The sequence below is a fragment of the Cuculus canorus genome, chromosome 4 (genome assembly GCF_017976375.1).
Source record: "Cuculus canorus isolate bCucCan1 chromosome 4, bCucCan1.pri, whole genome shotgun sequence".
NCBI lineage: Eukaryota > Metazoa > Chordata > Aves > Cuculiformes > Cuculidae > Cuculus > Cuculus canorus.
The window spans coordinates 19,983,800-20,011,785 of record NC_071404.1 but is presented as its reverse complement, the minus strand read 5'-3'; the positions used below and the strand labels follow the sequence as shown (position 1 = coordinate 20,011,785).

Here is a 27,986-nt window from a genome sequence, read left to right as displayed (position 1 = left end):
ATCAAGTGAACTTAAGATGCCTAGCACACCTTTTAGTCCCTTATTGTAAAGATTTTAAAACAGCCTGCTTGAGCAAGGTGTGCTGCAGAGGATCTGGGGCAAATGCCACTACTGACTGAGCCAGCACCAGCCTCATAAACTTCCCTTTGATCTAGCCATTAAAGAAAAGAACATTACTTGGCATATTTCTTGGTTACACATACTGAATTCCTTGGTCCCATTAAATAATAATGAATAATAAATGGCATAGTTTGGAACAAAATTCTGCACAGCTCAGTAAGAGACAAGGGCTAACATACCTTCTGCCTCTCATGGAGGGAGATTTGAGTGCATCCTAGAGCCCCGCCTAGGGTTAGAGGTCTTAAAAAAGCAGGGAGCCATTTCCAGCCGTTTCACTGTTGTATAACACTGGTTTTGACATGTGTCAGTAGAAAAGAAAATGCACTCAGGCTGCAGTTAGGTAGGGAAAAAAAGGGTACTGGCTCCTGAGTTGACATCAGGTATTCTCTCCACAGTATCTGGACTATATTCTAGATCTGATTCTTCACAAGAACAATGCAGGAAATAGGGTCACCTAATATAAATAAATTTATGCTCTTAGATTTATCCCACTCGAATTAAGAACTAAGAGCATGATTGTTTTCGTTTCTCAGTCTAATGGAGAGAATGAGACAGATAGATCCACAAAGTGATTCAGGTTTTAGCTGAGACAAGAGGTGCCTGTTTATGTCCACTGATTGTGGGCAACTCAGCCTCTCTATGTAAATTGTAATGGGAGTGTCTCCTCTCTTCCTTCAATGTAATACCTAAGAGACGCACTGGTGCAAGAGAAGGAATGTCTTTCTGTCGTGCAGTTTTTCTCTCTTTGCTGAGGGTGTCTTGCTGAGTAAGTGAGAGACAGATCATCATTCTTGGCAAGCAAGGGTCTGATCCAGCCACCTCTTTCCATTGTCTTCAGGACAAGGTCTGGGTGAGCAGCCCCTGCAGCCAGCCCGAGCTGACTGCTGGCAGATGGGTACCAAACACTTGCCCTTTTCTCCCTTTGGTTTTGAATGCTCTGGCTTCACTGAGCTTGTTTGACACCATTCTTTTTGGCTTAATGGAGGGGGCTAATATGGGGATATGTTAGGTGCTGAGTGACAGTTTAATGTTACAGAGATTAAGCTTTGTCAACCACTTATCAGTATGATTCAAAGTCCAGATCTGTGCCTCAGGGGGCAAAACCTGCTGTTTTAGGAGGTACAGATGGGGTGTGCTGCAGTTTATAAGGACAGAGATAATGCGTGAAAATAAAGAAAAATACGTTTTGTCATTTTCTATTAATTTCTCTCTAATGCTATGTTTCCCTTTCATGTTTTTTGCTTTTGTTTCATTAATTTTCTTTGTTCCTTGAATTTCCTTCCTTCACACAACAGTCCCTAGCTCCATTTCTGTTTCCTTCCCTTGCCCTCTCCCCAAGCTGATACTCTGCACTAGGCTTGCACATCTTCTCATTCTTGGTGGTCCGGCTATCCCCCTTGCCTTCTCTGGAAAGCTCTTCCAGGAAAAAGCTGCTGAAGCTTTGCTGTATTACTGAGGTGCACCCTAGTAGAGCCCAAGAGCAGAGCCGTGGGACATAAGCAGTCTTGTACCACTGCAGCTCTGGCAGGCTAACATGATACTTGTCAAGAAGGATGTCTTCACATGTCTTGTAGCTCTGCAACAGATTTCACTTCACCTCCTGTTTAAACCGAGTATTTCTGCAATTTCCCTATATGCTCAGCACCACCTCATAGCCTGCTGCTGGACTAAGCTTGGTGTTATTCATTATTTGTATTTATTTAGCATCCTGGAACAGCAAGGCATCATTGTGCAGGAAATTTTACACGTACCAAAAAAAAAAAAAAAAAAAAAAAAAGGCAGCTCCTTCACCTAAAAAATGAAAGAAGTATAAACCAGCAGACAGCTATGTGGGCCGATCACATTCACTCCCCCTGAGCTGGCCTGGCCCCCAGGCGGTGGGTGCGAGTTGTGGTTCATAGGGTACAGCAGACGTTGGTCCCTGTCTCTGGCTATGGGCACCCTGTGGATGGTTCCAGAGTAGCTTAGGCATTTGTAGCTGGGGGTCTTAACTCCTCTTACATTTTTATTAGTTTTGGCATCTCTCAAGGCCTGCAACAAACTCTTCTGTCCACTTTTCTTAGCTTGATTTCTTGCACCAGTTTCCCTATTTCTCATATTTCCTTTCCTTCTTTTGACCACTGCAATTTGCCCCTTTTTGACCTCCTTACCCCAGATCCCTTTCCTTGTGGCACCTGTTCCCCTCCAAGGACCTTTCCCCTGCCCTCACTCCCTTCCTGCTCCCCAGCAAGGAGCCCTTCTCCTCCTGCCTTGCCTGTCCCCTGTCTCTCTGCCTCTGCCTTTGGCTCAGGGCAGCTCAGCCTCCTTGTAAAGCCAGAGGCGGGGAGAGGCAGGAAGCACTGGTCAAAAAAGGAAAAGTCACCCAGTGTGGTCCTTGCCAGAAGTGATTCCCTCACCCTGGAGCCAGCTTATAAAAAAGGGAGGGGTGTCCAGAGGGTGCCTCTGGCAGCCAATCCTTCCCTCTGCAGACAATGGGCTGCAAGGTGCTTGGAGGGCAGCACAGGTGGAGGGAAGCAACCTGGAATGCCAGTGCACCTCGTGCTGGTGTAAAACTATCTAAGCCAAAGTTCACGTGAAGGGCAGCCATGTAGCCAGAAAGTCATGTGGCTCTCATGTTGGTTAGTATGTCACTTTGAACAGCTCTTATCTGATATTATTATGACTAACCCGGTGCTGACAGCATGGAACAGATTACAGGAGCCATGTGATGATTATTTAAGGCATCACTGAGTGTAACACGCAGCTAATGTTAACCCATTCTTCCCAGGGCAGCAGCACCCGCAGCAGGTGTCTCTGAACTTACCTGGGGTGCCATCTTTCAGACAAGACTATTTTTTTAAGCATTACTCTATTTTAATGTGCTCTTACAGTTTGGAGCAGTCCTACAGGGTATGATTGCTTTATTTTTATTTTGTTTAATTTCCTTTTCCTCCTTTTTTCTTCAAAAAACCCAAAGGCTCGGTTGTGACAGGTGCCTGTATTTCATATTTCTTGTGGCAGCACGTGCCAATAAAATTCAGAAGCCTTTTTGTTTTGTTATGGTTGATCTTTAAAAGTTATTGAGAATGGCGCTGAAGTCATAGCTGGCAAAATAGACCTCACTGTTCTACATAAATGTCAGCAGCGCCGAGGCGATACTTTCCGAGAGGTAACGATTCGCGCTCACGGGGAAGGCGAAGCGAGCACACACATATTGTACCCTTTAAACAGGCTGACACCTGCGCGGGGCATTTCAAAAACAATGCCACAAATGCAGCATTGTATAAAGCGTGACAGTGGCCCTGACTGTTAAACCACTTTGTCAGATGTGTTAAACGCCGTGTGTGAGGATACCGGGTGAAAAAGCTCGGGCTCACAGTGACGCGCGGCGTGCCAGCGCTGCGGGCTGCAGGCGGGCTGAGGGGGCTGATGCCACCGCATCTCTGCCTCGTGAGGTAACATCAATGGTGTGAAGGATTTACATGCCATGCCTGGAAACTCTGGTCACATGAGTACTGTTACTCGTGTGGTAACACAGACGGTAGTGTTACACCAGGGACGGCAGGAGCGAAAAGTGAAATGCTGGTGGGATGGGGGCCGTGGCTTGGAGCTGGGGGGCCGCCTGCAGCCTGCCCTGTGCCCACCGGCAGCAGAAAGGGCTGGGGCGCTGCTGTGGCCATGGAGTAAGGGGACAGGAAGGTTAGGCATGGGGATCAGCTTCCTTTCGTGCAGTAGGGAAATGGGGGAGTGTGAAGGCAGCATTATCTGGGGTGAGAAAGCCTTTCCCTGGGTTGTGAAGGCAGAGGAGTTTGGTCAAAAGATGTTGAATGAAGGAGCATTCATGCCCCTCGCTGGACCTATATACATGGCTATGTTCCTCTTCCTCTCATGTCTGCAAAACCTTAGCCTTAGGAAAAGATAAGATGATGGAGAAAAGTTAAGTGTGGAGCAGGCTGGTACTGACCCTTCCCTGCATTTTAAACTTGGGACCAAACCCACCTGCGATCACAAGGATTAAGGACTACAAAACATTTTTGAGACTAATTACAAGTGAGACTCAAAAAGCTCAGAAGCTTTTGGAAAGTGGCTCAAAAATCCCTCAGATGGGGCCCTGAGCACTCTTTGTTTAAATTAAAAAAAAAACAAGAAAACAAAATAGAAATAAAAAGTCCCTTGGTTCTACTGACAGCACATGCACAAGTGAGATGTTGGCAGAGCGCATCCACGTGGGATTTGTATTGCTTCGGGGGATGAAACTGCAAAAGCACAAGGATGCCCATGCTGGTGTAGGGTTTCTTCCTCTTCCAGAGAAACTGCAAAAGGTAGAGTCACTGGGGTAGGAAACAAGAGAACAACCAATTACACTGTGTAATAGTAATGGTTGTAGTAACGATGACAGTACTAATTCCCTGTGAGCTTTGGTCAGTACTTAAGCCCTGCTCTCAACACGCTCAGGCACGCTGGTCAGTTCACCCTGCCTACATGTATCGTAGTTGCTCTATCTGTAAAACATGACTGATAAATTGCTAATGCACTGATTTGTGATGAGCTCAGATCATTAATATTTTGCATTTCTTGGAGATCCTTGATTAGAAAGTGCATGGAAGGCTAAACCATTACTTTCTTCTTTTCTTGAGCTGAACATTCAGAAAAACCTATTTTCTGCAGAGGCTCTATGATATATTTGTCCTAATGCTCATTTATCCTGAGTGGCACTGATGGAACGGGTGCTGGTGAGAAGCAGATGTATCTGTGTAATAGTTTACTTTGATGGCTCCTTTAAGAGGCTTCATAATCTTTATATTTTACCATTGGGTTTGGAATTTTATGCTCCTTTAACAGGTGTATTACCTTGATCAGATGTTTTCATTTTAAACTATTGACTTACGAGCACATGGCCTGCAGGGACTGATGTGCAGCAAATTGATTTATTTTAAAAGATTTATTCTTATATTCTCTTTTTATTTAGTGTAGGAGTTCACTAGAAAACATAAATGATTGATAATGACAGCTCTGAGTAAAAATGAAAGTGTCCTGCAATTAAAACCTTTGTTTCTCTTAGTTTAACAGCACATCTGTAGAAAGAAATCAGTAGGGATGGGAATACATGTAGAAAAATCCAATCTAAAATCAGACAGAATTTAGTTTTCTCGGTTAACATTTAACAAAACCAGCTTTTTAAACATTTCTTCTCCAGTCATAGCCACTGTTGTTTTTGTGCTCTTTTATCCTTCAAAGAGTTCAAGCTATTTGAAAAGGATGTGTACAAAGATTACCTTAAAATGACTCATTGTAAAAGCTCCCTAACTGATGAATTTGTCCAATTGGAACCAACATCCATTTTAACAGAATCCACTAAAAAACCTCAATCTGTTCAGCCTATGAGATGGAATGCAGCAGCAGAGTCCTGCCATGAAAATAGCTTGTGTAATCAGTGGAATATAAATGGCAACAGCATCTTGTACTCCCTTTTATGATGGTGGAAAGAGAAGGAATTCAGTGGGCAGCCATATGACCAGGTCCTGCATGACTGGAAGCTCACATTTTTGCTTTGCTCTATGGCACAGGATCTCATGTGTCCAAGAGGAGGTAAATTGTTCTCCTGCTTTGTGACCAGAATCTGTGTCTGGAGGAAGAAGAATAAAGGACCATTATTTCAGCAAAGGCATTAGAAATCTGTGTAACTGCTGGAAGCATTCATTAACAAAATATTTCCTCATAATGGCTAGTATCCTTCTGAAAATAAGAGTGGGGAAGCTGCTTGAAATAAAAAACTGCATATATGTCTGGGCAGCTAATAATTTTAAAGCACTGCCTATGCTGACAGAAGAGGCAGGAACGTGACAATTACTGAATCTTTAATACAAGGATAAATTTAAAGCAACTTTTTAATACGTGTGAGCCTGCTACGTGAATGCATGATTTGCATTGGTGCCAATGTGGGTGGCATTTGTTAGACCCTGTTTGGAGTCCAGTCTGTGTTGCTGCCTGAAACGAGTGTGGTGGGGTCAGGTCAGTCCTCTCTGAATGATAATCCACATCATAAAGCTACTGTAAATGATTCAGCATGGTTCAGTATTATTTTCAGCTAGTGCCCAGGAGAGGCCAGGACTGAGCTAGCATTAAGAATGCATTGTCTATGCTTCCCACTCTTATATAACTGTGGGTTCAGGTCACAGGGAAGTACAGCAGGAAAATGAGCACAGCCTCCTTCTGCAACGTAGATTACTTGTCTTCCTTAAGCAAAGGTTATGAAACAGGGTGGAGGGATTGGACATGGGCTACAAATGTGTTTGGTTTTCAGAAAGAACCTTGGAGCTTTCCAGAGAAATTGAGTTGTGATTCTGCAAGTTACTAGGACATTTAAGAAAGGTGCTGAATACCCTTTACTTCCACATTGACCAGAGACGTTTCCCCCATTTTTGTAAGCAGGTAGCATGTTGTTGTTTGCACCTTTAATTTCTAAGTTGATATAGTGTGTGAACATTTCAGTTGCAGACTGACCGTTGCTGCAATTGGTGGCCATTGTGATTTTTTTACTGCTTGGTTCTTTGATCTCCTACTAAGGCATCTTTGCTACGTTAATTTCATTGAATGGTTGGTTGGGGTCTGACCGAATTGCCATTTTCTTCAACTGTCATCTTCAAAAGGGTCTGAATACATTACTGATGTAGATACCTATGTAGTTTTTAAAGTGTCTATAGAAGGTTACTGAAAGGCAGGTTGGGATGCAGGCCTTCAGAAAAGGACAGACCAAAAGGAAAGAAAAAAATCACAAAATGTAGAAACTGTTATTCCTGACCGTCTAAATATCACTCTGCAGCAGCTACATTTAGGCTGGACTGATGGCATCTGATTGCTCCATTTCATTGAGTAAAAAACATGAATATTGTGGAGCTTTACTTATGTAGCACAAAAAAAAAAGAAAAGGAGAGTTCTGTGTGCTTCAGACTTGGCTATCAAGTCCAGACGAGAACAGATGGAAACTCTGCCAAGCCCTTTTTCACTGAAGAGTTCTCTTGAAGCTTTAAGAGGGGAAGATCAGAGCACTGCAGACAAAATTGCTGATTCCTGCTCAGGGCACTGCTCTCTTCCCTGTACTTAGGACCATCCTTCAAAGGTGGGCTTGGCGTTTGGCAAACCCAGGCTGTGTTTAGTAGCTGTGTTTGTGACAAACACCAGGACTATTTGATTTAGGACTGAGATTAAGCACAATCAACTGATTTTGTCGATGCATTTTTAGGAGTTCTGAAACCTTGATGTTGTGTGTTGCTGCGAATGGATGGTTTCAGCCTGTCCCTGGGCAGTAGAAGGCTCAGTTGTGTTCATGTTATTATCTGATGATGGGGCTTATATTATCAACTATGAAGTTGTACTAGTGCAGGCCCTGCACTTGGGTTCTTCTTGCCTCACAGAAATGTCAGTTATCTTTTTTTTCCTAGTTCTTCAGCAGTTGCATTGTCCTTCCAAGTACAAATGTGCTCCTTTACTTACAGACTTTTCTCTCCTTTCGGACTGTACAATATCATTATTTCAGAGGGGGTTGTGTGCTAAAAGAGAAAAAAATGTAGATTTCTCATTAAGGTCCTTTTCCAGTCATATATAAAGAAATGCTGTGAAAAACCCACGGAGATGGAGTTCATTATGTTAATCCTATCTCTAAAAATGCTGCCATGCTGTGGGCCTTTGTTGTCAATAAAATGTCAAGCAATGGCATGTACAACATGTTGTGCAGACTTCAAAATGTTGCAGCTCTAGGACTGTGCTGTGTTTTCTACATAAGAACTGAGAAATATGGGAAGGATTAATAACAGGTGCAAACACAAGTGTTAATACTGAAAACCAAAGCAAAAAAAACCCAACACCTTACAAAGAGTTTTCTTCAGCATATTTGTAAAAATTGGTTGTCATTCTTCGTACTTTGAAAGACATCTGTTCACATTTCATAGTTTACCCCTAGTTTATCCAGGAAAGCTGGTATACTCGTTTGCTTTCTCAAAGGGGCAATGTTTTTCCAAATGTTAATTCCAGTGTACAGCCTAGTACTTTCAAAGAAGGGCAAAATCTAAAAAATTGAGACCTTTTGGTACTATAACATCATTATAGCTGTTAATTTATCACACTTGTGATAATATGGGTCCAGGTAAAATACCAGAAAGCAAATTGCCTTTTTTATATTGAGAAAGGAGATTTTTATTCACCATTGACCTGTTTTATGTTATAAAGGACCTAATGCACAACTGTGACCAGTTTGGAGAGCTCCCCTTCTGCTGCGGGCATGGCTGGCTCCAGGAAGGTGAGCCAAATACATTAATAATATGACCCTTCACCAGCAGAAAGCTGGAGATGTGTTTTTATAGGTATTGTACAGAGACTAAGGGACAGCATCACTTTTCATTCTTCTAAACCCTAAACCAGGAAACTTGGCCAGAGTCTGGGCATGGGGTAAGGAGGGTAATGACAGTGAGCAAATAATCTACTCCTACCCTAACTCTGAAATAAGTATCACAACATGTTTCTCAGGTGTAGTCTTCTGAATTTTTTCCTGTTATATTGGAGGAGTATCACCATCTTTTCTTTTCACATGGCACTGACACAGTGCTAGCCACTGATGTGCATTAATACTGACTCTATGTTATGGACACAGTTTCTACTGATTTAAAAAAAGAAATTAAATATATTAGAATGAGCACTGGTGATACTATGCCAGTAATTCAAGGCCAGTGATTTAGTTTAGGACATAAGAGGGATGAGGGTTACCGTGTAGAAGGAAGAGGGATGAGGGATGATGGCTCTCATTTCACGTCATGTAGAATGGTTTGGGTTGGAAGGGACCTCAAAAGATCATCCAGTTTGAACCACCCTGCCATGGGCAGGGACACTTCCCACTAGATCAGGTTGCTCAAAGTCCTAACCAACCTGGCCATGAATGCTTCTTGGAATGGGGCATCCACAACTTCTCTGGGCAACCTGTTTCAGTGCCTCACCACCCTCATAGTGAAGGATTTCTTCCTTATATCTAATTTTAAATCTTCCAGTTTAATTCCATTCTTGCTTATCCTATCACTACATACACTTGTAAACCCCCTCCCAGCTTTCATGTAGGCTCCCTTTTGGTAGTGGAAGACTGTTACAAGGTTACGCTTGATACAGCCCAGGATATGGTTGGTCTTTTGGGCTGCAAGCATGAATTGCTGTCTCACGTTGAGCTTCTCATCAACAACACTCACAAGTTCTCCTTAGAGCTGCTCTCAAACCATTCTCCATCCATTCTGTAATTGTACTTGGGATTGCACTGACCCAGGAGTAGGACCTTGCACTTGGCTTTGTTGAACTTCATAAAGTTCACACAGGCCCACCTCTCAAGCCTGTCACAGTCTCTCTGGATGGCACCTGTTTGACCACACCACACAGTATGATGTTGTCAGCAGACTTGCTGAGGGTGCATTCACTCTTACTGTCCATGTCTCCAACAAAGATGTTAAACAACACCAGTCACAATACTGACCCCTGAGGAATGCCATTTGTCACTGATCTCTGCTTGAACATCAAGCCGTTGACTGCAACTCTTTGTGACCATCCAGAAAATTCCTTATCAACCAAGTGGTCAATTTGTCAAATCCATGTCAAATTCAAATTTAGAGATAAGAATGTTGTGCTGGACAGTGCTAAATACTTTGCACAAGTCCAGGTAGATGACATCAGTTGCTCTTCCCTTATCCACCAATGCTGTAATCCTGTTGTAGAAGGCTACCACGTTTGTCGGGTGCGATTTGCCCTTAGTGAAGCCACGTTGGCTGTAACCAATGATGTCATTTTCCAAGTGCCTTAGCATAGTTTCCAGGAGGATCTGCTCCGTGATCTTGCTGGACACAGAAGTGAGTGACTGGCCTGTAGTTCCCCAAGTCTTCCTTAGGAAGAGCTTTCCTAGGAAGCTCTAGCCATCTCCATGATGCTTTCATGCTGATTTCACTTACTGGATATTAGAAGGAAGAGACTTACTACCATTATTATTTTATATGTGTGAGCCTCTGTGGCCTTCCCACTGTTCTCACCTGAATCAAGCTTCACTTTCTGCACAAGGGGACAAGCAGTCTGCTGTGCAACTCCATCCACCTTTCCCTGGAGCAGCTTTGTTAGGTTTCATGTAATTATGGTTGATGTCTTTCAAAAAATATTGTATGTTAAGTTTTATGTTCCTTTTTGATACCTTGCAATAGGGTTTCTTTCACAAAATCACTATGTGCAAAATGTGGAAAGATTGCAGCTGTAAAATTAATTTCATTTGTATTTAGCCAGGTGTGGGTATTAAGAGACAACCAAAAGCTGGCACCATAAATCCTCTTCCAGGAAAGAAAAAAAAAAAAAAATGTTAGTATCTGCATTCTGAATTTCTCTTGTCTTTCAGGCTCTTCTTTGTTGTTTCTTCTTCTTGTCTTTCAGTGCTGCCAAGTTCCTCATTTTGTCTGCTGCTGGTTTGTGTGCTGATTTATTAGCTACAATGGTGTGCCCTCCCTCCTTTCCTCCTCCCCTCCTTCCTTCCCTTCCTTCTTCTCTTTCTCCAATATGGGAGCAGACAACCTGAAAAATACTTTTATCAACACATATTTTTACACTTGCAACCAGCTCTGCATCTGGTGATTCCCTGACAACTATTTTATCAATCCTCATTTTTTCCAGCATGCGGTACCTCTTTTTCTATGTAATATCAACAGAGATGCTTTCTTTATGTACAGTTTTGGGTTGTTAGAGGTAGCTCCAAAATAACTTGCATGTCCCAAAAAGTCATATTCTACTTGGAGGAGGATCTGGGTTTAGCATGGGGAGCTGGTGCTGTTGTCAGGGCTTTTGTGGGTGGTGTGGTATGCTGGGCTAAGTTGGGCACCAGTGCGGGACTTTCTCAGAGTAGGTATGAGGATGAAGAGGTGTTACTTTTGCACAGCGCCCTTGTGACTCCACTGACATTTCTACTTGGAAGAATCCCCTTTTTAAGGGTGAGAAATAGTTCAGTTTGTCTGCTTGGCCCTCTGTGATATGTTCCTACCTCATACTAATGCCACTCGTATCAGATTATTCTAATTATAAATGTGACAGCTCTGAGAATTTGGATTTTAAAATCCTGGTTTCTTTTCATGTGACATGTTGCAACTCCATATCAGAAAAAGTTACTAGTTCACTTAACCAGGTTAGAAAGCAGTGCTTTAGCCACAAAAGAGCCTAGTCCGCACCTGGATTTGAGCCAGGGAGTACATCTGCTATATATCTCCGAGAGAAAAACAGAACTATCCTATGCTGTGAGATTGGTATCAGCAGGGTCCCCTGTTTCCAACCATGCACATTTGCTCTAAGTCATGAAATTAATTAATGGAGAAAATTTCTTGTAAAATAGAGCAGCAGTTCTGATTTACATGACTTCTGTGCATTTGCAAGTATTTTTCCCCCTATGGCTAGAGCTATATTAACAGATTTTGTTCCAACAAATGAATGAACTTCCACGCATGTATTAGACTAAGATCTCAGGGATCTAGGCTCTGCAACAACTTTGGCATTCCCTCCCATTTATTTATTTGTACTGATCCCCTTCTCTGTGCCGATTCTCTCCCGTCCAGCTTAGCTACTAAGCAACCTCTTCAGTCTCTGCAGTGAATCAGCATTTCTGGCAGGCTCCTTGCTCCTGTGCGCTGCCTCCAAGCACGACGCTGGTGCGGTACACAAACCCCTCTTGGTCTTGTTCACTGCTGAAAGAGCAGTGCTTGGCCCTTAAGGCAGAAGTTTTCTTGCAGATTTACAAAATAGCAAATACTAGATCAAAAGGTCATGCTGGCTTTTAATTCCTTTTAGAAGAACATTTTTGTTATCAGTGATCCAGAGGATATTTGCAGCTTCGTTTGAAGCACTGTGTGGGCATTTGGATAGTTCGTAGTAAGTGTAATAAATATACTAAGAAGTAAAAGAAATTGAAAGCAGACACATTGTGCTTGGAATAGATGGACCTTGTAAGATTTACAAATCTTTGAAAATTTTGAGAAACCCTCTGAAATAACTGAAAAAAAAAAAGAAAAATCGCCTAAACACATGAGCTGTCTCCCCTCCCCAAGCTTGTTTTCAAATCCATTTGTCAGTCATGTTCCCTATAGAAGAAAGGAAGAGATGTGAATTCTTGTATTTATTCTACTATAAGGAAGATGTTCAAACCCAGGAAGGTCTCTCACTCCAGGTAACACTGCCCACCACCTCTAGACTTCCATGTGGACCTTCGGAAATCTTTGGAAATCTTTCCCAAATTATTCACATCTTTTGTCTGGCAGTACAGAGCAAGAGGACATTTGTAGATCCCTTGCTTGGAATAAATAATGCTTGTAGCCACAGCTAATCTCACCGAGCTAATTGGTAAATAAAGGTGTTATTGAATTAAAGGCTCAGAGCATGGCCTGCAAGAAAGGATAAATCCTGCTTTACTGGAATCTGTGGTAAGGCTGTTGTTGATGGAGTTGCAGAAGGGCAGGATCAGGCCCTGTGTTTTGCTTTGAATGCATTTTTCTTAAATCGTACAGAAAATTAAAATAATTTGCTTCCAGAAAAAGTTCCTCATAACCAGGGCAGTGGCAATAAGCAGCAGGATTCAGAGGTCCTGAGCTGTATTATTGTTGTTTACCATTGAATAATTCTTTCTCATCTTATCTTTAAATCTGAAGTCAAATCTCAACTCGGATTCTTTCGGTGTGTCTTCATGAGTGGTTCTGTAGGCATTATTTTCCTTTACTTTCATTGATGCAAATAGTTATATAACTGAGAGAACTGGAACCAACTAGTATTAGTGTTCTTCATCAGATAATTGTTGTTTTGCAGGCCTAATATGCACTATGTTGATTAGTGCTTTTGTTATATTAAGGAGTTTATTTTTACCTTATACCAAACCTACTGTAGATGAGTCTCTTGTATGCAGTTCATTAGATGTCTTGGATGAGGTTTTCAAAGTGATACCAACCTTGCTTCTGCCCAGGGACTCAGTCCTGCAGAACATCACGATACAATATATACATGCAATGCCTGTCATCTCAAGTGAGACACTAGGTACCTCCAGAATTCAAACCGTAAGCTCCTGGTGTTGGCTCCGAAGTGCCAAAGCTCCTTAGATGGTCTTAGTCAGACCATCGTGCATAGACACGTAAATCGTGCATAGACACTGCCCCGCAACATAGGTTGTTCAGTGGAGCACTGAACATCTCAGACGGCATTCAGATGTGTCCGTTTCATACCATGTATGCTGCAATGTTCTCTCCTCTGCTGTGCAGTGAGTTCTATGAAAGAATGCATGCAGGTGTTGGCCCACAAAGGGATGGGTGAATATAAATGGAGCCTGTATTTTCAAAAGTAGCCCATTGTCTTGGGGATTAATGGAAAACTTGATTATCCAGTTATTGTCTGCAACTGCATGCTCTGTGAATACACCAAGTATTCCATGCCTAGTGGTGTGGGTTTGTGTTTTTTAAGTTGATGGTTGTGGAGAGGATTATCTTTATTTATATTTATTTTACTAAGCCAATTAGAAATGTTCAAGACTAGGAGGTGTTTTTCCAGGTCTTATGATCCCACTAGTTAAACAACAGAGGGATGAATTAAGAAAGAAAACAGAGTACAGAATAAGCTGTGTAAATAAAGTGCAGTAACTAACTTTTCGTCTGGTAGCATCTTGCTGAGCAGTCTGATTATTGACTACCCAGCCAGTTCTGCTGATACGACCAACATAAATTCATCTTTGCTGCTGTTTTTTACCAATGCTAATGCCAAAGAATCAGAGGAGCTCTAGGAAAGGAGAGTTGGATTCAATTCTGGTTCATGAATCACATATTGAATTGTCAGGAAAGGAACAAATTCTGCCCCAATTGCCACTATAACAATGATAGGTTGTACTCATGTGTCTCAGGGCAGAATATGGTCTGAAATGAAATAGATGAGGTCAAAGTCTGTTTTCATTGATCACAGAGGAGGCAGTGAAGCTGTAGAGGCAAATGTGACAGCAAAATATTGTCAGCAAGGCCATTCCTCTTGCCAGTGATGCATCATGGCAAAAAGAAGGCTGTTTGATTTTCAACCTCCATGATGTGTTGGTTGGGTTGATAAAAAAAAATAACCTTTCTTTAAGCAAGCAGATTGAACTGAAAGTAAAACACAGTGATTGACACTGAGTTGCAAGATGCTATTTATATGCAGCCTTTTTGCATGGAAAAAAGGGGCATTTTGTTTTTGCTGGGGAAAGTATTTTTTTTTTTAACTTGTGCTTTTAGGATCTTGCAAAAAGGAGATCAGGAATGTGATTCCAGGAATAATCATCTTTTATTCCAACGTATATTCTGCAGCCCATTCCATAAAGATAGCAATAATAAAAAAGCAAGGGATGCAATATGAGAAACAACTTACTTTCTGTTAGGGCGGATGGCTTTATAGAACAGATACTGAAGCAGCAAAGAACTGAAAGTGGTTTTTGAGAAGTGTTGACCTCCTTTCGTGCCACTTACTGTGAATTAAAGCTGTGAGTGAGAACTAGTTTAGACATGTGGTACAGCACTTACAGCAGCTGCTGCCAAGGAACAAGATTTGTGTTTCTAAGGAAAAGCAACAAAAGAAAATGGTTTAAGAGGCAGTGGCTGTCACTGTGTAAAAAAAGTATGTATGTACAGATAGGAAAGAAAGGCTGAATTGGGTTATTCTATATGCAGGTTAGTGTATGTGTGAATTCTTGTAATGTGAGATTCCAAGTCAAGCAACTGTGGATTGTGCAGGGTTTAGCATATCTTACACTGTTAGTTTACAAAGTCGAGCCAGCTAAAAGCAGTTGTGACCTGCTCGAAGCCTGTGATTGACTGTTGTTTGTCATTCTTACCGGCATTATTAGTAACAGAGACCTGCTGTAGGAAAGGATACATTTAGAGCTAGGAAACTGGGTTTTTGTGGCTTCTTGGAGCTCCTTTCTTAGCAAACTAAAAAGCAAAAAATCTTCAGCACTTCTAAACCAAGGCTGCCAAGCAGTATCACTTACCACTACCTTTAGGGTTATAAATATCTCAGGACGTAACATCCACTTACTGATTTGTAGCAAAGATGTTATGAGAATTGTTCATGGACTGAAGTTTCATTAAGGGATGAAAACCGTAGCAAAACACTGAGGAAAAAATATTGCTATATTTACATAGTGTCTTAACTCCTTTTTTCCACCCCCGTCCTGGGTTAGAAAGGGAACCACCCTGGAGACATGGTGCTATTGGAAAGCACATGATACTGTACATATTTACGCAAAGCCCGTATCTGATTGAGATTGGGCTACGAGACCCGTGAGTTCACAAGTTTCTTCATCATACTCTCATGCATTAAACATGTGTTTGAACTCTGGCTTGAAAGCTGTGTGATCTTATGATAGACATATTTATGTAATAGTTAAATGAATGATCATGCACTCTCCAACTCCTTTTCCATGCAAATGCAGAGGAAATTGAATATTATAATATTTCAGTGAGATGTCCTCAATAACAAATTACTGTTTAAAATAACCAATATTTGTATGTATATCAATTGCCTAGCAGTTATTTTTGTCTGCTATTTGCATGATATGGAAAAGACTTTTTCTAGCAAACATTTTAAGCTACTTGGTGTTGCTTTTCTTTTGGAATGATCACAAGGGTGCACATTTAGGGATGTATTTTCCATCTGTTTTTTGAAGCTGGCGAAATACATAAATTGGAATAGACAAGAAGAAGTCTGAAAGTACCCAGATTTGAACTGGTATGTGTTTGAACCATTCTAGGAATTCTTATTCTGTAGCAGTTTGTAAAAGTGAAGGACTATATTGTGCCCTTGGATGCAGTATGCAGTCCGTGCTCAATGCCAGTGGGTGCCCAGCAGCACACTGGGTGCTCCAAGAGCTTTACAGTTACCAAGACAGAACCTGAAATTATCAGGAGGGCTGTGCAGGCTTATTTGAGGTGCAAAGTCAAGCTTCAGTGCAGCTGTAGACTACATGGTTGGGGTCTGAACTTCCACACAGAGCAGCACTGGAATAACAGTGCTTCTTTTTGAAGCAGAGATCATCGTCTGGTGATGTGTGGCTTTCCCCACACTCCCTCTGCTCATCAAGAAGAACTGCTTTAACTCCTCATACCAGCTCATGGTTTAGATGTGACTGCTTGCTGCATACGGTGAATAAGGATGACAGGATCTGGCCGTAGTGCTCTGGCATTGGCATGGGCATGGTTTAGGGCTATACTTTCTCACAGGTAAGCATTTTGAAAGTACCAAAATGCTTGGGGACTGGGAATCAATGCAACTGCAAGCACCTGAAAAAAAAAGGCTCCAAGAAATGTGAACTGATTCTGAACCTTGCTGGAAAGCCTCTCTAACTGGGGAGTAGAGCAGATTCTGAAACTTGTTTAGTAGTGTCCCTGATGTCTCACGGTGTACAAACTCAGCCTTGAGAAAAGAGCTGCATTTTTTTTGTCATGGTCTAGAGTAGGACAGCCACACTGTGGCTATTGAGCTGCTTATGTCTCCTGAGTGGTTCAAGTGTAATTTCTGGGTGATGTCTTTTCCTTAACAACTGAAAATTTTTTTGCTAATGGCTAGTAGATCCCAGTGAGGGAAAACCCATACCAGTGGGTGTTGGTGAACACAGCACTGCTGGGTCACTGTAGGATCTAGCTAATTTCCAGCAGTGCGCGAGCTCACAGTGCTACAGAGGGAGCCATCAGGATCTCATGCTTCCAGTTCTCCTTCATCTTGATTCTCTAGGGTATGTGATCTATTTAGGGATGGTTTAGGGCCTCATGTCATAGATTTTTCAAACTGGAGATTGAAGGGTAAGGAAAAACTGCCCACCACTATCCTAGAAACAGAAAAATAACAACTAGAAAAGTTGTTCAGTTATCTGTTTGATCCTCATATGCTAGCACCATTTTTTTTTGTATAGTAAACCACACAATGCTGTAATATATGATTGATATTAATTAGGTTTCTGCAAAGTACTGCCCTCCTCCACTTGAACTGAACCAGAAATAAATATATTGCCATATATTAACATTTTATTAGTCGAGAAGAAGAATAGGATGAAGGCACCTATGTGAAATCCAAAGTATGAGCTTCAGATTGAATTAATGCCAGCAGCACCTTGAGATTAATTTGGTTACTATGGGTACAGAATAAGAAATAGTATACCATAATGTAACTATGTTTACTGATTCATTTCTGGCATTAAAAACTAAAACCACATTATATATGCAACCACAGTCTTTTCTTCCTTGGAAGAAGAAGGTGGGTACATTTTAGTAATTAAAGTGAATGTTGCCCTCTGAAAAGTGCCAGTAGTCTGGAAGAAGAGCTGCTATTCTTGTACAGAATCTGCCCATCACAAGCAGCAGAGCTGCAGTATACTAACAGAGACCTAAAAAGCAGAGAAAATACTACCACCCCAGGAAGCTTCTGGTCTTCTACAGCTTCGCATTAAGTATCTCTTGTAGGACAATAACATCTGTTTCCATTCAACTGTGTTGGTCAAATATCAGTTTTCTAACCTCTGCCACTTCATATCTCATCCGTATGTAGGAGAGGGAACAAGTTTTGCACCTTAAGATGTTGAAAGCTGGGTAATAATAAAATAATGCAAGAGAAATACCATGTATTCAGAAAACAAGTATTTTAAGGGGTTTCAGTTTTGACATGGCTGGATTAAGTATGAAGCTTTTTGCTTTTTATAGTTGCTGTCAAGAATGTTGTTAAATACTGATACCACCTCCTAAGAGAACAACTTTTAAATACCAAAATGAAAAGGATAAGCATTAAATATTTTGGTAGATATATTGTGCCATAATGTCTACTGCCTTGTTCTTAATACAAAGCACAGTAGGGCTTAATTAAAAAGTGATTGTACGATCTATCACAAACCTGCATTAGGGATATGGATGCCAAGGAAATTAAGTTGAATAGGTGGTAATAATGAAATCGATATTTTATTGAATAGTATTTATTCCTATGCCTTTGTTTGCTAGTCTTGCCTCCCTGTCAGCAGGCAAGACATTTCCCATCCAAAAGTCTTTGAAAGAACTCATTTAGTCTGATTCTGCTTTGTTTCACTGTTCAATCAGTGTAAGCTATTTTGGCTTATTTTTTGACAGAGTTAAATGACTTGATAAACTTTTGACTCTGTTGGTCTCGGGCATGATGGTAAACAAAGAAAAGCAAGTCCTTTCAAGCTCCTTCCTGCTAGGAGTAGCTAGCTAATAACTGGTACAAGGGTGATTTTCTGTTTCGTGTAAGCAAAAGTCAGTCACTCAAAGCCTTCAGGGCAGCCCAACAACCTGCTTCAGTACAGATTTCTCCCATTCCAGATCCTGCTGAAGCTTCAGGACCTGCTAAGCAGAATGTTTAGCAGTAGAGAACATGAAAATATATTCACTGAACCATAATACCCAGTGAAGAATGTATACAATAAAAGTAAGTTTGTACAGCCTGGGCCAAAATCACCCTTGTTATAACTTCATCAACTTAAATGCTATTGATTTTTCAGGTACCACTGACCTGAAGTTGCTAGGAGGAATTTAACCTATACTGTTAAGGGCAAGCAGAATCACAATTTAGAAAGTGCGATGCAAAGAAATAGTTACCGTGTATTCTGCTGTCTTGTAATTCTACACCAGTCACTCAGAGTTCAGTGCACTGTTGGGAAGTCTCATCTTCAACCGGGTAGAAGTGTTTCTGCAAGCACTGTAGCAAACAATAAGACAAAACATCTTATTGTTCCCCCGCATAGTTTTGAGTGGTATGCTGCAAACCAGACTGCTTGCTTTTTCTGAGCAGAGCTCAGCCCAGAGCTGCTGGGCCAGCCAGCGCAGCTTCATTTTCACATCCCCACTCAGTGGGTTCAGTGTTGACGGTGTCCTTTTTGTTGCAAACTCAAACAGATGAAAGAGAAGGCTGTTTTTGATGATCTTGCTTCATGTCCCAAATGAAGACGTACCACATGCCGCAATACACTGCACATGGCAACTTGCAGCTTGTCTCGTGCCTAGGCAAAATGTGCAACATGGGATAATGTGTTAGAGGGGAAGACAGGCACTGCACAAGGCTCTGAAAGCCATGAGAGGCACTGAAAGCTTGTGTTTCTGGTATGCAGCAGTATAGATATTTGAAAGGTTAGATTCAGTCTATTTTTAGGTAGCCTTCACATTGGGACTGATCTAAAAATGAAGGTGATATAAAAATTGCACGTTTCTCTACTGATTTGTCAGAGATTTTGACAAAATGCACAAGAAAGGCTGTTCTATGAATTGGAGAGGATTTTTTTTCTTAAGTATAGCTGTGCCTCTTATTTATAAGTGGAGTCTTTATATTCTTGATTAAAATGCCAGTACCATCTATTTCACTTCAAGATCAGCATTTTCAGAATTTAGCAAAGTTAAAGAAATATGACTTTCCCACTTATTGTTTGGGAAGATTTATTCACTTGTGTAAATGAATTTTAAAAAATTGGCAAGGTTTTTTATCTCATATAAAATAAATCTGAAGATAAATGATCTTTTCCGCTAACATCACCTATCATTAAAGTGGCTAAATGAAAATCAAAATGTGTTGCTATTTAGTGCCTGCTTGCTTTTTTTACGGGAGATGAAATTGAGCATGTTTACTGGGCAGGAATTGTCAGCCATGCCTGGATTTATAGCATTGTCCAGGATGCAAATTAACAAACACGGTGTGTTTCCTGCACTCTCCCTGGAAGATGGTAGCCCTGTCTCCCCAAAGCATACGTATCCAGCTTGCTGTGCATGCTCCTACCCTGCCTTAAAGAAAACCTGCAAACAATGTAGAATTGTACTGCACTGAACTGAAGTACAAACATTTTCCCATGTCTTTGTAAACAGGAGTGCATGTGAGCATGAAACAGCTGGAGGTCTACCTCCAGAAAACCCCCAGGGACGTGTCACACTCATTTCTCCAGTCTATGCAATCTCGGTTTAATAAATTGGTTATAATATTATGATGAAGTGCTCTTTGGTGTTGGGTTGCTGTTTTTTCAGAGGGCTTTTTGCATAGCAACTTGCAACATAAATTAAAATAATCTTGTGTTCTGACAGCTTCCTATTTTTATTTGGTTCTTTGTTCCTCAGAGAGGAAGGGGAAGCCTGCAATGGGCAAAAGGGGAAGGTGCTCTCCAGTGAAGTCTTTCTTTCAGTGAAAATTCTACGCTGTCCTTTCAATGCTTTTGGTTAAATGCATTGCCCTGACTTGCTGTTCTGCATGTGGAGTTACACAGAGCAGATGCAACAAATGAAGTTTAATTGTGTCAGATTGTCAGGAATTTTATGATAGTAGAGATCCATTAGGGACAAACATGAAAGTACATGAAACTTGTCTTATCTGTTGCTTGGCGTGATGTAATATCTTTCGGGGAGGAGGTATGAATCTTCACTAATAGCGCTTTATAAGTAATTGTGAAACTAACCAGTGCCCCAGGGCAAAGGATGTTCAGCAAGTACAGGAGCAAAGATATCCAAAATGGTGACAGACAATGAAATCCCTGTTCCATTCACTGAGGAAAGCTGGGGAAGCCTAAGTAGTATGAAAATTTTAAAAAAGGTGGAAATGGGTGGAGGAATTTCTGCTTTGAAATGTCTTTGTCCCATCTTCTGTGATAAGGTCTGATTCAAAAACTGACTAAATCTATTAAAAAATTCCCATTCTGTTCCAAAGTATTTAGAGCCATTATCCCCTCCAGCCACTTTAACTCCCCTTTTACTTTACTACATTTTCTTATATAGATATGCAGGCAAGTGATTTGGATACAATAAAATTAAAATTAAACTAAACTAAACTAAACTAAAATAAAATATTAACGTTAACTCAGCCCAAACCTTTCTATGGCTAGCAGTACTAGTTTATTTGGCCTTGAGTCAAAGGTGGAAGTACTGACAAATATCTCGTCAAAAGCATCGCTGGAGGACGGTCAGCCCCCAAAGATTTACAGCTGCATTTGCTATAGCTAATAACCCCTGGGCTAAATGCTTATCTTCCTTTATTTCAGATATCTGAATTGGGGATGGCGGGAGGATGACTTGTCTTGCCATTTGTGCAACTTCTTTAGATTAATATTGCAGCTTCAAGAAAAATGAATAATTGGACTTCTGAGCAGAGAGTGGAACCACGAAACCCATAGGGATTCCTCTAGCACTAGACACTAGTTTGCATATTGCAAGTTAACTGCAATTCATGAAGGGTTCTGGCTAAATATAACTTCAGGGTTCAATTTTGGCTGGCAGGAACTACTAGTTAAGAGGTCAGGCAAAGCTGATCCTTCAGCAGCCTTGTCTGTGGGAGATAGTGTTGGCTGTTGCAGGGAGGTGACTCCATCTCCTCTTGGCCTAATCTTCAGCTGGCACGGGAAAATGGGGTGCTGGGGCTGTGGGCAGCTGGGGAAGGGGACGTTTGCTGTGGTCCAGGATCATCAGAGTCCAAGCAGTGTGTGCTTGCTGCTGCACCTGTGAAGTTCTGCTGCCCACCAACAGCAGTGTCTGCAGGAGCTCATTCTCCTCCACAACCAGGCATAACCCTATAAAGGGTGACCTGGTACATAAGCAGATTTAAAAAAACAAACAAACAACTCCAGTTCTTTTGTGTGATATATTAATTTTACTTTGTTTGCCTAAAATTGTAGCAGAGCAAATCTGTGGCCTGCATTGCTAAAATCCGATCAGATGACTACAGTTCAGAATTATTTCACATTATACTTTGTTTTAATATGAAAAACGCCAAGAGCTAGGCCCAAGAAAAAAGGCTGACTCAGTTCCACTGAACTCTGTCTGCAGAAAGTCTTATTTGAAGATGAGATGTGTTGGTAAGGCTGTCTGTCATCTCTAGTTTATTAAAAAAAAATTGCTAGGAGGCACTAAAGCTGTCCACTGCCTTTCCCTCTGTTCCTTCACTCAAAGGTGGTTCGTTCACATCAACTTTACCGTAGCAGTTTTGTGTAAAACAAGATTTGATTTTAGAGTATTTAAAGGTTACTGTTCTCTCCAGAGCTGTGCTGCAGATTTGTATGTGCTCCACTGCAATCGCCTTCCCAGCTATTTTAGGCTATGTTATGGAAATATAGGACTTTTTTCTTCCAGTAACCACCACAAGCCTTGGTGTGGAGCTAGCAGGGAGAGTGCTCTGCTGTGCTGCTGTGGCAGCCCAGGCACCACGGTTTCTCTCCAAGCTGGGACGTAACAGATTGGTGGCTAAATGGCTAGGTGGCAAAGCAAGCTGCAAAGAGCCAGGCGGCAGCCTCTTAGAGGGATGGAAGCTTTGGAACAGCCTTGGCTCCCACCAAATTGCTTACTGTTGCATCATGGAATCTTTTCTGTACCCTAAGGTATCAAATCCATAGCAGTTGTTCCAAGGATCACCCTCTTGCAGACATATCTCAGAAAAAGTCAGTAAAAACTAGATTGCAACTAATGATGAATGAGCCAGGAAGCAAGAACTCCAGGGTAATGCTCCAGGTGCCCCAGGGAAGATGTTCCAAGGTGGATGGTAATCAGGGTAACGAGGAGCATCTGGGTAGGGTTTTCCTAGGCCCTGCAGAGAGTTACAAATACAAGGTGTATGCCTGAGGTTTCCTCAGGTTCTACCCTTATGCGGCTAGAGACAATGATTGCTCATCCCCAGAAGGGGTTGTCTGGGCATCCTAGCAAGGCTGGAAGGGGAAGAGAAAGGGTACAACTTCTGAGTGTGGGGGTACGCTCCCAGCTACTGAACAGGAATGCCAGAAGCCAGTTCCCCAGGTCTCATAATATCAGACATGAACAGATTTTGGTCTCTTCACAGGGACTTAAGTACATAGAATGAAAAGAGAGGGGGGAAGAGCTTCATGATTTCTTTTGTTCCAAGGAAATGTCAGTGGTGAGGTGAGTAAAGGAGAGGTGATGAAAATCTGATGTGGTCCTGCCTGTTCTGCCATTGTGCAAGAAGTCACAAAACAGGAGTATGTTTCCTTGGCTTGCCTGGGTGCCTGTGCTCAAACAGCACCAGAACCTCCCCAAGAAACTGATGTGTTTACGTTGTTCTGTTTCTCAAACATATAGAGGCAATAAATTTAAATGTAGATGCTCTTTTACAGATCAGTCTCTCTGCGAAAGAGTAACACCTGAGTAAAAGACATTGTTCATGCTGCTTTTAACAGGCCTGACAAGCTGGATTTTCCTGCAAATCATAGGAAATGGGGGTCCTGGAGCATGTATGCTCCAAACGTTAGGGGAAACAAGTGACAAATGTATTTTTTATGTAATCAGCTGGAGTGGCTCTGCTTTTCTTGTTTTAATAATGAGTAAGTGAAATATGCTTGTGAAGAGGGAGATGCTCAGGGATGTATGAGGAAAATTTAGGAAGACTTCTTCTGCTCTTGCTTTGCTCAGGCACTGCTGGAAGGATTTACACAAGCACCAATTTATAAAGAATTGCATGTCTGCAAGCCTGGTTAACGTTGATAATCAGTTAATCTGCACTAATAGTGAATATTTAGAGTTAGGTCCCTTTGCATTTGAAGAAGCAAGTGACTTCCCCTGGCATTCAGTGCTGTTTATTTGAACCTTCAGTCTGTGGAGGCATATGTGGCAAAATTCAGCCTGGTGTCAGTAACTTGAGTAACACATTGCTGTTCGGAGAAAGTTATTTTGGACTCTGTAATACATATACAACTCCTCAGACAGCAGCCTGTGGCCCAAAGCTGGGCCAGGAATTAATTTGGCCCATATCGCTTGACTTTTTCAGAGAGATAGTACCGAGCACCATTGTAGTTTCCATCTGTGTAAAAATCCAAAACAATCAGTTCATAACTGCCCTTACAAAATCAGAGAGGGCACACTGCTTTATCCCACTGTAGAATTACTGCACCAATGAACGCAAAAGTCCAAGGAGTTTAGCTCATGGGTTTATGCTGTTGAGGGTATATTATAGATAGAATAAACTGGATAAATAAGGAAAAGAAGCCGAGAAGAAAAAAAAAAAAGAGCAAACAAATAAGATAGAAGTGGAACAAAATGGAGTGGAAAACAAATACAAGATTGTGCAAAATACGAGTAAAGATGCACAGAAGGAAGATTTCTAATAAAAAATTAATAGTGTACGTATACTTTATATAGAACACAATTCATGCTAACACAACTTTGGAGTGCCATTTGCTCTTTTATATACAGTATTAGCTGATCTATGGTAAGGCCATTCGCTCTTGGAGGGCTAAGTGAAAGGAGTTGAACTGGTGTGAAACTGGTTTGCAAACCTCACATTGCTGAACTCCAGCACTTTTTGAAAATCAGCATGTATTATAGTCTTGGGGGCAAGGACATAAATTCTTTCTTCCTCATGACATGGTAAGGGACTAAGTTTTGGATTTCAAAATCACAAGGGCTCCAAAATCAGTAGCTTATTTGAGAAATCTAAATTACAGAGAATAAAAACATGAGCATGATGGAAAACATGAGCATGGGGAAGAAGAGGAGAAAGACATAAAGTGAATGCTGAACCCAGGAAAAAACTCAGGCACAGAGGGCTTGAAGGCTGTGGTCTTTGAATTCTGTTCCCTGTTGTTGCAGACAGCCATACTTTCCAGTCCTGTTAAAAAAATGTATCAGGATTTGGGAATTTGTGCCCAAATGCTGTTGGAAGGCTTGCCAGAACTTTCTTGAATTGTGGCCCTTGAAGAAGTAAAGGCAAAATTGGGGAATGCTGACACTAGATACAGAGTAACCTGAAAACGGGGACAGTGCAGTGCTTCAGGAGTTGGTCTGATGGCAGATATTTCAACAGGGCAGACTGGGCCAAGTGGACCTGCAGACTTCACCAGCTGTAAGAGAGTTTTGTTAGTATGTGGTTGTTATGGAACCAAGTACTGTCTGCATGGTCAGGTATTGCCCCAGGGAAGATATTTGAGCAATTCTTCCATGCTGTCAAAACACAAGGGGAGAGCATTCCTAAAGTTACTAGGGAACATTGAGAAGACAAGGTTTACTTTGAGGAGGGCAGCTTAGGTGCTGGCTGGGTTTCACAGCCTTTATTTGCATATGCTGAGGCGGCACCGTTTCCAAACTACATCTTCAGTGTGACTGGCTTCATTGCTTTTCTCCTCTTACGGACACTATGCTCCGAAAAAGTGCATTAAAAAATGTGGGAATAAAGATCTTACTGAGTAAATTTATACTATGGCTTGGGTTGGACACTTCTATTTTAAAAAAATATATGTTCTTCCCAAGCGGTGGGGAAGCCTTGTTGAAGCCTTACAGTCTTTTGTAGCTGGAATCATGCTTGGCATCCGTTCTAGGTAATGCTGGAAGTGCAGGCAAAGTTCAAGCTGTAATATGGACACAGACATAGGAAAGCTCTGGGGGACTCTGATATTATTACCTATTGCTGTCTACCGTGCACTAAGGAAGTTCTCCAATCTCTGAAGCTTGTATGGTTAGTGCACCACTAAGGTCACAGTTTATATTTATCAGTTAACTTGCTAATTTGAAGGGAAAGCAGTGAAGTGGAAATGTAGAAAATAGAAACAACATGAGCAGGTCAAAATATCCAAAACAGCAATATGAAATGTTCCAGTGTAAATACATTTCTATAAAAGGTGTGAATGAAACTTCAAAAAAAACAGATGATGGATTCGGCACAGTCAATGAACACAATTATAAGTAGGTATTGAAGGAGAATATTCCACCAAGCATGGATCCACAGATAATAATTAATATGAACCGACTCCACTCCAGGCAGGCAGGTGCCCAGCATTATTTCACAGTTGACTGTTCAGGGGATAGAGGTACTCACCTTTGCCCCAGATCTTAATAATTTACTGCAGTTTTATCATTAAATCAGCATATAATTGGGAAGGAAATGAGTTTTTTTTCGTTGTGAGAGCAAAGCAATACCGTTAATTTAATCATTTGTAGGAAAGGCTTTCTGTAGTCATTCGGTATTTTGCTGTGGTTTTTTTTAATTAAGTAAAGTAAAAACAATGCCATTTTTGTCATCTGTGCTTGGTGAAAATACAACAGTGTGATGTGATTTGCAACTTAAGCACAAGCTGGGAAAACTGTACATTTTATCAGGACTGGCAATAATGAATTACAAGCGAACACAAATAAGCTAAGAATATATCTGAGACCTCCTACCATTTCTAAAGTTTCCAGTGTCTGCTGGAAAAAGGCTATTTCAAGAATTGTAGTTCTTTTACTTATTTTTTCTCAGCAAAATCACCGTAGCCTTGTATAATAATTGAATTCATTTAGCCTTTAGAATACTCAAGTTTGCAAATAACAATGAAAATGAATATTTCATGACAAGGAGGATGATCAATTATAGTTTTGTGACTTTGACTGGTAGCCCAGCACGACAGAGCCAGCGCTTACATTTCATGAGAATTTTTGCACCCAGCTACTTAAAAAAAAATGCAACTTAAAACAATAAGCAGGCAGGTGGGGATACTTAAACAAGACCTTTGTTTCCCCTGTTGTGGGCAATATTTTGCAGTTTGATTTGTTCCTTGGAGTTTGTTGTGTATGCAGTGCAAAGGGGCATCATAAACCAGTTGCACCTGCAGAAGCCCCTATTATCTGGGAAAGGCTTTCATGAGGAGTCGCTTCTGTCAGCAGCATTGCTGCATTTTCACACGGCAAGAGGGTTTGGTTCTTTTTTTGATTTTCAATGAAAAAATGCTAAGTCCAGGTGAGAGGGGCTGGTGTGTGGTTTTTATACCTAAATACACCTCGAGGCAGCGGTGCTGAGAAGAAAAAGCAGGCAGGGGTCTGAGCGGTTACGGGCAGGACTGTAGCAGTTCCTTGTAGCACTCCTGGTTTCTGCGGGACTACACTGAGACGCAGAAATCATTGCAGAGCAGCTGAGGAATACTATGATCTAGCGGGGAACAGGGTCGAGCTCCCTTCTTGTAGCAGGTGAGATAACTGTATGAATGCTTTTTTTTTTATAGAGACTCACTCCATTCCTCGGAAATGCTGGGAGGGAGGAGAATTTTGCTGATGCATTTGGTGTGGATAAACTATCTCGACGAGAGACCATTAACCTAACCAAAATACTTGGCAAAGTGCAAAATCCCCGAGTGAAGGCAAAAAAAACCAAATAAGACCCCCCCTGAAAAAAACCCAACAACCAAAAAAACCCACAAAAATGTACGAAGCTTTTATAACTTTTGCTGAACTCTGGGATCGCCTCTCCAAAGGAAACGGTGCCGGGGGCTCGGGGCGTGCGCTGCAAAGGTTGGGTTTGGGCTATTCGGAGCATGCACTTAAACTTTTTCTTTATGCTAAACACAGCTCTGCCTGTTGTTTGCTTTGAGACGGGGGAGGAAGGAAAGAAAGCGAGCCAAAAAAAAAAAAAAAAAAAGAAGACGGGGAGAGCGTCGGTGCGTGGCACGGCAGGAGCCGAGGTGCGGGGGTGTGGCGTGGAAACGCGCTTTGAATCGAGCTGCGAGGAGAGGTTTTGCGAAGGTTCCCTTCGGTGCCGGCTGGGTCTGCCCCTGGGTGACGTCAAGGCTGGAGCAGCGGCACCAGCAGGCTGGATGAGTGACAGCCCAGCCTACTTTTTAATAGCTTTGTCATGTGACGGGGAACAGTAGTAAGACAGGTGCCTTCGGTTCACTCTCAGAGAGGGTCTCGTTGCCTGCATGAGTGTGTGCTGCCTGCCTGCCTGGCTCTGGACCGCGGTTTGCCAGCTTTCCTGCCGTCGCTCCGCAGCTGGATGGCGTGGGACATGTGCAACCAGGACTCTCTATGGAGCGATCTGGAGGTGAGGGTGCAGCCGTGGGTGCGGGGGCTGTTGGGGACAGGGGGCTGGCGGGGCACCGGCCGGGCGGCCGAGGCAGCGGA

The 27,986-nt window shown here is 41.8% G+C and overlaps 1 protein-coding gene across 3 annotated transcripts in view; it reads left to right on the top strand.

The window, feature by feature from the left end:
• PPARGC1A (PPARG coactivator 1 alpha) overlaps positions 1 to 27,986 on the top strand; it is a 369,019-nt gene that overhangs the window by 272,331 nt on the left and 68,702 nt on the right. Inside the window, exon 1 of one of the 3 annotated variants that reach the window (XM_009565460.2) lies at positions 27,657 to 27,906. The exons of the other annotated variants lie outside the window; for them this stretch is intronic. Within the exon in view, the coding sequence (XP_009563755.2) occupies positions 27,859 to 27,906 (48 nt within the window). The 5' untranslated portion in view covers positions 27,657 to 27,858. Of the gene's footprint in view, positions 1 to 27,656; positions 27,907 to 27,986 lie in introns of those variants that run through there. 3 annotated transcript variants of the gene reach the window in all.